The sequence below is a fragment of the Orbicella faveolata genome, unplaced genomic scaffold, assembly GCF_042242905.1.
Source record: "Orbicella faveolata isolate gen_17 unplaced genomic scaffold, um_ofav_v1 contig_3, whole genome shotgun sequence".
NCBI lineage: Eukaryota > Metazoa > Cnidaria > Anthozoa > Scleractinia > Merulinidae > Orbicella > Orbicella faveolata.
Genome location: NW_028301558.1, coordinates 8,348,759 through 8,357,500, shown reverse-complemented (window position 1 = coordinate 8,357,500; position 8,742 = coordinate 8,348,759). Strand labels below are relative to the sequence as shown.

Below are 8,742 nucleotides of genomic sequence, written 5' to 3'. Positions count from 1 at the left end.
TATTAGAGTACTGGGGTATTTGGGTTTTAGGGTGTTAGGGTATTAGGGTATTAGGGTATTAGGGTATTAGGGTGTCAGGGTGTCAGGGTATTAGGGTATTTGGGTGTTAAGGTATTAGGTTTTAAGGCTGTTAGGGTATTTGGGTATTAGGGTATTAGGGTATTAGGGTGTCAGGGTGTCAGGGTATTAGGGTATTAGGATGTTAGAATATTAGAGTACTGGGGTATTTGGGTTTTAGGGTATTAGGGTATTAGGGTATTAGGGTATTAGGGTATTAGGGTGTCAGGGTGTCAGGGTATTAGGGTATTTGGGTGTTAAGGTATTAGGTTTTAAGGCTGTTAGGGTATTTGGGTATTAGGGTATTAGGTTGTTAGGGTGTTATGGTATTAGGGTTTTATTACTATGATCGTGCATGACAGATAGGCATGTGGAGAACCAGTCACAATTGAGAAATTGTTATATAGATATGATGAACAATGTTGTATGGCTTGATAATTATTTAAAAACAAAAAAACTGGTGCTAGTTGTTTAACTGTTTATTAATTATCAATTGTATAAACAATTAAAAAGGTTAAGCAATAAGAGTAAGTTATTTTCAAGTTGCCCTTACCTCTGTACAGTGTCAAAACAAGTCTTGGTGCACAACCTTTTCTTGCATGTTTGTTGTCTTGCAAATCAAACTCATTTCCATATGAAAGGTTTTGTACCAAGATTCATTTTCAAAAGGAGATAAAAAGGAAGACGGAAATGGCATATTACTGTACTAAGGTGTTTTTTACTTAGCAAACAATATTCTGTGAACCAATCATAGTAAACGTTTTGGGTGTGACTAGTTGCAAAGACTAGTTTAGTTCTGCAGTTTTCAAAGTGATGACCTATGGAAGTTGAACAAACCCTTGCATATAATAATTATTGTACTGGATCAACATAGATGAAGATTTTGGGAAATTAAAAAATTTGCACAAAAATAAGACCAACCAGTTTGCTTGAAAACATAGCAATCACAGGGTTTAACTATATTTAAATAAATATTTACTGCTGTTTGCTAACAGTTAGCATTTATTTACTGCTGTTAGCTTGCGGTTAGCATCTATTTACTGCTGTTTGCTTGCAGTTAGCATTTAAGGGGTGAAGGGGAAGGCAACTATACAATGTGTCCTTACATTCATTATATGCCATAGAATGCTTTGTTATTAATACTATGTTCATAACAAGAACTGAGATGTGTACAGTCTCCTATTTTTGTGGAGTATTTGTTAAGTTCATTTGTAATATTATTATTGCTTGGACTAGCTACCTTTTTGTTTTTTGTTGTTTGGAGTAGGGGTGGAGGGAAAGAGAGCTTGCCAGGATGTCTTAGACGTTTGATTAAACCTCTCCTGAAAACTAGCCTGTGCTATAGCAGCCCTTCCTGAAAAAAAATGGCAGAGAAAATCTGTGTGTTGCTGTTGACAATCATGTTCCTTGCATAAATTATCCATGCATTAAAACCATTTCTGCAATCAGTGTAACAACAGCCAATGTGACATGCAGAGACAACAAAGGAACTTGTTCTCATCATGTGACCTTGCATGAGACAATTAAAGACCTTTCATAGGAAAAAAACAGACCACTTATGGAATAATTTTGTTGCCATAAAATGCTGAGTCCCTATGTTAAATTACCTGGTTTGTACACTTCAAAATTTAAATCTAAATCTCACTCAGAAAGTGCAACAAATTTCCATTGCAGGGCAGGAAAAAAATTTTGAATTCCAGTTGCCCAGTGGACCAGTACATTTGCACTTTTCAGTTGCCCCCACTAAATTTAACTTTCCCAATTTAGGCGTGCAATAAACACGAGCAAAGAACTCTTGGATTGTAATTCAGTCTATCCTTTCAACTTATTGTTTTGCTCATTTTGCAGTCATAATTTTTGCAATTTTTTTTGATTAAAAATGATCACTAACACGACTACTGAGGCTAATTTCACTTGCCCACCGGACCACCACACTTCCATTTTCACTTGCCCCAAAAAAGAGCAAAATTTACTTGCCCTGGGCAATCAGACCTAGGTTTTTTCCTGCCCTGCATTGTGGTCTCAACAGCCAACTCTCGAGGTCACAGTCTGCTTGACCAATGAACATAACCCTTCATAAACTGCAAGAAATTGATGTAACAATGGCAACTGAAAGCCTTAGATTATTGCTGGAGATTGTCACACTGTTATGCTGACTTGTTTGTTTGTTTGGTGTTTTTCATAAATGCAGCACATGTCAGAGGTGTATTAGGTAAGTCCCTTGTTTTCCTACAGTCTTAAAAAGAGCATGTGGTCATCGGTATCCAACATGGTTGATGAAATTGTACTTGATTTACTATCTGTGTCTGAAAAGAAAAGGTCAAATACACAACTTGTGTAAATTTTAAAGAGAAAGTCTGAAGTGTTCCATTATATTTTTGAGATCAGATAAAGCTTATTGATCATCTTTGCCATCAGTTTATGCCGATGTCCATACCATGAAATAACAACAGCATTGCTGGTGATCCAGGACTCTGGTTTAGATTCTACAGTTCATCCTAGTCTGTATCTTTGCTGCAGGTCAAAATGAAATTCAGGTTAAAATGATTTTAAACTGGTTTGATTCTCAATTTCCTTTGTCTTCTAACCCTAATTATTCATGATCCATGAATAATTAGGGTTAAGAGACAGAGGAATTTCATTTTAACCTGAATTTCATTTTGCCCTACAACATATATATTCTCTCTTGTCTTCCAAGGACTTCTGTGTGGGGTCACATATCACCGTATCAGACCCCCTGGGCTGAACATGCAGTGACCAGAATTAGTGGAACTTGCCTCCCTTTGTAGGAAATATACTTGGAATAAATGAAGGATTAATGTTACAAAATATATGATCACAGCTTTACCTAGTAATTACCTTGTCCGTCCAGTTTTTTATACATTGTCTAAAACGTTCTCACTTCCTTTCAGGAAAATGGATCACCACTGTCCATGGTACGTAAAGAATATTTTTATCCTAACATCAGCCAAGGTAACAACCACCTGAGAGAAACAATCATTCAAGAGTAGCAATAAAATTTCATAGTTGACACCATAGTAAATTGTTATTGTAACAAAAGGAAATTGATTTTAAATTTGTCAAAAAAATATATTAGGTTTTGTCTTACAAGTCACTGAATGAGTTCAGCACTCTACATATATACATCTCTGTCATCTAAAACAAACTCGTCAATATTAAATTTCAAAGGTTTGTTTTTCTTCTTACAGGATAAATAATTGTGTTGGTGAAGACAACCAGAAATTCTTTGTTTTATTCACAGTGAGTACTTTGCTTGTTGAGAAAGAGTTTATTGATTCAGAACGTTATTTATTGTGGCACTACTAGTTGAATCTAGTGATGAAATTTTTGAATGCAATCCTTTTCAGCTCTACATTTTTGCGATATCAGTGTATGCCTTGGGTTTAACAGTTAGACAAATCCTGATTTGTACTGATAAAGAATGGAACGGTGAGTAACGATGCTTAGTAACAGTGAATTAGAATTAGGTTAAAACCCTCACTGAATGGCCGCTCAGATTAAGAGGTAAATCAATTTTTGAATTTGCCTGAACCTTCTCTTGTGTTTGCATGAAGCTATCTAGTAAGCAATTTATTGTGCAAAATTTTACATCTCTCTTAAATCTACTGGTAGGCGTTTAGCCAGTGGGCATCCAAAATGAGCTATAGGGCCTGCTCAAAAGAACAATTTATAAGACCACATATGAAAAATAAAACGATTTTCTTCAATAAATGGCCGTCCACAGGATGCCTGGACACCCATCTGGCTAAAAGCCTGTCTACTAGTGTTCTAACAAGAATGTTGTTCTCTGATTGGCTACGCTACTCACTATCTATTCTGTTGTAGATAGTGAGTAACCTAGCAGTGTGTGGTTGTTAGCTAAATGGTAACTGCTTCTTTGCCTTTTTGAAGCGTGTGTGAAGAGGATTTTTATAACGTTTTGAATGACCAGTGGATTTAAAATAAAACAATCAGATTATGTGCTCTCAAATTCTATACGTGATAGCTGACAAGGGCACAAATGCGTGATTGCTGACTGGACGGTGCCCTCGTCAACTATCATGCCATAGACATTTCAAGCACAAAATCTTATTTGAGGGGAGGGGGTGCATTTAAACAGGCCATAATATTGTGTTGTTGGATGTAATCTTCACAGTACAAATGAAAAAGAAAGAAAAGAGAGAAAAGTCCTTCAGTTAATACTTAATTGACACTTTCCTCCCATTTCCTAGAGGTCATTTCTTACAAAGCTGTTGTTGGAGAAAGTATTCTGCACAATAATTGATATCGTGAATGAATTATTCATGATACATCAGTTTAACACCAACCTTCTCTTTTCCCTCTCAGCAGATTGTACCTTTATACCAGTGGCCTCTGCCATTTTATTGATGATTTTTCTAGTGTTTGAGGGATTGCTGTTTGGAATTTTCACGCTTGTTATGTTCTGTACACAAGTCACGTCTATAGTGAAGGATGAAACGGTAAGTTCACTCTCAAAAGGAAAAGTAGGTATGATCGTACAGACATAATTTTTTTCATGTAATACTGCACTGCATTGTACATTCTCCATGCTTTTCTGATTTTGAGTAGCTAGCTTTCTTTGGTGGAAAAGGGCTTTTATGGGTGGAGATACATGTACTGTTGAGCTGAAGAGGAATTCGTGTGTTACGAGTCTCGTAAACCGCTAACTTTGTCCGTATTTTCAAAAGAGGAAGCTTAAGTCAGCAAGCAGAATGGCGACTTTGGCCACACATGCCCGGGAAAGACTCCCTTACAAAAACATAGCGGGTGCTCGTCGGAAATTTTTAAGAAATCTCTTAAAAGTACCAGTCAGTCAGTCAGTCCGTCAGTCAGTCGGTTGTGTTGCAGAATTTAGCGAATTATTCGTAACGTACATGCAGAGCCATTGAACTTATCTTCCACATTTTGCTCTGCCCATGGTTTGCAAAAGCCTTAAAATTTGAGGAAGCCAATGGGTTACACCTTAGCCAATCAGCCAATCAAATGTTCCCACTGACCCGTTGTTTGTGTTCATGATCGGCATGCTGAACTTCTCTGCCCCGATGTGTAGGTTCGTCTCTTGTTTCATCAGATTACACAGCCGTGATGATTCCCGCTATCGTGCCCATCTTTTTTTAATATTGTTATTTATTTTTCCAACAGGGAATAGAGAATTTAAAGAAGGAGAGAGTAGCAAACAAGACTTCTGTGTAAGTTCAATTCTCTGTCGTTTCTTTTAGATGGCCGTGAGTTGGATAAGCCTTTTGGTAACATTTCCGAATTAGGAGCATCTATCCCAATCCAGCAATAAGAAGTTTCTTCCTCGTTTTAGTACAGTTTTGGGACGTTACATTATGCCTAACAAACTCCCACTAAAATTCGGACCGTTTTATGGTAGGTATAGCAATTTTTCAGCCTCTTTCTCTCTGTATTTCTTTTTCCCCCTATTTTGATCCTTCCCAATATTTTAACTTTTTCTTCGGTTACAGTAAAAACCGCGAGCACTGGAAATATTCTTGGAATCTTTATAGTGTTGCGTCAAATAAAAAACTAAATTTAAAAAAGAAAAACAAGACTAAACTGCTGGTGAAAGTGTTAAAAGAGTACACTAAACAAGTATGCACTATTAGACAACTAGAAAATTGACGTTTTCTTCAACAATTTCGCTTGAAGTCTGTCTATCGGGAAGCTCACATAAGCGGCCTTAGAGTGTAAGGTATACTACGTATGGGTTATTGACCAAGTGTGAGGTCAAGATGGCTGCATACTGGCCAAGTTCTTTTTTTGCGAGTTTATGGACCGAGACGGAGTCGAGGTCCATAAACTCGCAAAAAAAGAACGAGGCCAATATCCAGCCATCTTGACCGAACAAGCTTGGTCAATAAAGGATTTATTATATGGCTTTTGGGGAGATTTTTCTTGCGGGACACGGCGGGTAGTCCCGAGCGGGCAAGATAGCTCCATCTTGCCCGCTCGGGTAGCCAATCACGGCGCAGGATTTGTTTCATCTTGCCCGCTCGCGGAGCTAGCCATATAATAAAATCACTTATTGCCAGACTTACACGGACAAGAAGCGAACTAAACTCTGATCTTCGTTCTGTTTCAGGTATGAAAATCTACAAGATGTGTTTGGAGGGTATTTTTCTATTTCGTGGTTTTCTCCATTCTCGTCAGCCCCGTCTCGGCGAGCAAACTTCACATTTCACGATGTCTAAACCAAGCCTCACTCATATAAATAACTGTATCACAAGCAACATGTCATTTTGTACAATGGTGATTTGTCGCGAGAGCAAAGCTCAAACGTTCCACCTGCTTTTCCAAAAGGACCAACCTGCTGGCAGAAGTTCTTTTTCCAGAACCGATCATCTTACAGCTTGTCTGTTACTGCAGCCCAATTCTCCTCACAAGTGCAAGAACCGTTGTCGAAAGTGCCTTTTACTGAGCTAAGCCGGAGGAGCAAGTACCGTTTTGGGGGAAATCGTCGTTGAAGGATTCGGAGAGTGTCCGATTCTTCTCACCCAATCAGACGACAGCACGAGCACTCACGAGTGCTACGAACGTTGCCACGTCAGCATGACGCAATGAGGAGATCCCTTGTTGCTTAGCAACTTTGATGACGTAAGGCCGCTGTCTCATTAGGGAGCTCAAGCATGCCAACGAGACCGTTACCAAACCAAAGAGTTAGTTTTCAGCCGTTGTCTCCAAAACAACAATGTGAAATGATCAAACTCGAAGTATGTTGGACAACGTGAACCACGACAAGTAATTTTTCGTATTTCGTTTTGGAACTGAACGCTGTCATTACATACTTAGCTTAAGAGGTTTTTAAACCAATAAGTGTACTGAAGAGATCTAGATAATTGCAAGTTTCGAAGGTAGAATATAAATTCATTTTTTACCATGTGTCGTCTTCGACGTCGTTGTCATCAATGCTTAAGCTCCCTTTTGAATTCTTCTTGGAGACGGGATTTTCGCTAAATCAAGTACTTGTTCTCATGAAATACTTTAAAAGTTCCTTTTCACACGAAAGCAAGCATTTCTTGGCTTTCTCTTATACTTACTGGCCGTACGTTCGAACGCTAAAGATGTATACTTTATAAAAAAACAATTCAGAATATATTTCACCCAGAAACGTGACGTTTATTTTAGAACTTGCTTTTCAATTTGATTGTTTTTTTACAGCGGCGATTTGTTACCATGCCAACGACATAAATGAAAGCTGTGGAAAGCTACAAAATATCTACATCGAATCCAGGTAACCGCATGCTGTGAAAAAACATGGACATTACATGCGTAGTTATTGGGAATAAACGATTTGAAGACTAAACCCGTATCAAATAAAAACGTCATTTTAAACCTTTAGTAACGTATTGATATATTCTAGGAATAGTATGTTTTAACTTATAGAAAAGATGTATGCTAACCTTTAGGATTTCCCGTTAAGAATATAATTTGAATGGAAAAGGTGTGAACAAAACAAATCGAAACTCTTCCTTAGTCGTCAATGTAATGATGTAATGTCAGTTCAGCTCTTGAAAAGACCAAGAATTTAACTCGGCGCCTGCGTGTGTTGTAAGTGTATTTAAAGTTAACAGTAATGAAGGACACAAACTTCAGTTTGTGTCTTAATAAATAAACTAGTCTGTTGAATATTGACAGTTTACCATTCTACTGTTGTTGTTGTTGTTGTTGTTGTTGTTGTTGTTGTTGTTGTTGTTGTTTTAACACATTGATACCTCAGAGGTGTAATTCACCTGCCTGTTTGAATGAGCTCAGTCACGGTATTTATTTTAGGTCTTTTAGCTACGAAAAAAAAATACCTTTAAATTAAATGAAACCTGAAAATGATCGTTTGCTAAGATAGAAGAACACTAAAGAGATAATAATAAACCATATTGGAACAAGGATGGTTAAGGATGGAGAAGATTCACACGGATTGAAAACGGCGACCTTGAAAAAATTTAGCCTAAACTTTTCAAGACGCGCAAACCGTGACGTAGCTCATGACTTGTCCTGTTTGCTTTCTCGGTTAACCCAAACTCGTCTTTCCTTACTGCCCCAGGATATGGGTAGAGAGACCTTGGGAACAAGACAAGTGATAGTGACTTCTGTGGCCGTATAAATCACATGTTACGGTTTATCGTAATTAAATATAGGGATTTTATACTACAGCTCTACGTAAAGGTTATGCCCAGGTTGGATAACTGAATTTCCGTGAAACCGTAAACTAAGGCAATGCATGTTGTTTAGCCGGTCAAAAAACCCTCGGAAACTACTTTTTCCGCGGTAACCATCAATACATATTATAGGACGCGCTGAACTGCTGAACCCAAGGTATTTCAGATCGACAACAGGGGCCCGTTTTTCGAAGGTCCCGAAAAGTTTTCGCACCCGGAAAGCCATATCAAAATCTCGAGCCTTATGATTACAGAGCTGTTTTATTTAATATGACCAGAAGTTCACTTCATACAAGAAGTTTCAGGCGTAAAAAAACCTTTCTGTTTTTAATACAGATAATGTAAAACCGAAAAGTTTCCCGGGCTTTCGAGAAACAGACCCCAGAACACAATTTCTTTCTCTCCTCCGCAGAGGTTCGAAATGTTCGTTATAGAAAGCCGCTGTGCGAGGTGAGTGCAGGCGCAAAGTCAAATAGGGGTGGCGAATGGTAAATGCGAGACTTTGCGA

At 38.0% G+C, this 8,742-nt stretch overlaps 1 protein-coding gene across 2 annotated transcripts in view; it reads left to right on the top strand.

The window, feature by feature from the left end:
• LOC110062377 (palmitoyltransferase ZDHHC3-like) overlaps positions 1–7,711 on the top strand; it is a 12,141-nt gene extending 4,430 nt beyond the window's left edge. Inside the window, exons 3-9 of one of the 2 annotated variants that reach the window (XM_089297760.1) lie at positions 2,249–2,269; positions 2,970–2,993; positions 3,267–3,318; positions 3,426–3,507; positions 4,405–4,538; positions 5,221–5,267; positions 6,164–7,711. In XM_089297760.1, coding sequence (XP_089153886.1) covers positions 2,249–2,269; positions 2,970–2,993; positions 3,267–3,318; positions 3,426–3,507; positions 4,405–4,538; positions 5,221–5,267; positions 6,164–6,272 — 469 coding nt within the window. In that variant the 3' untranslated portion in view covers positions 6,273–7,711. The remainder of the gene's footprint in view (positions 1–2,248; positions 2,270–2,969; positions 2,994–3,266; positions 3,319–3,425; positions 3,508–4,404; positions 4,539–5,220; positions 5,268–6,163) is intronic. The other variant, XM_089297761.1, reaches the window with a different exon arrangement.
• Positions 7,712–8,742: the final 1,031 nt, after the last annotated feature.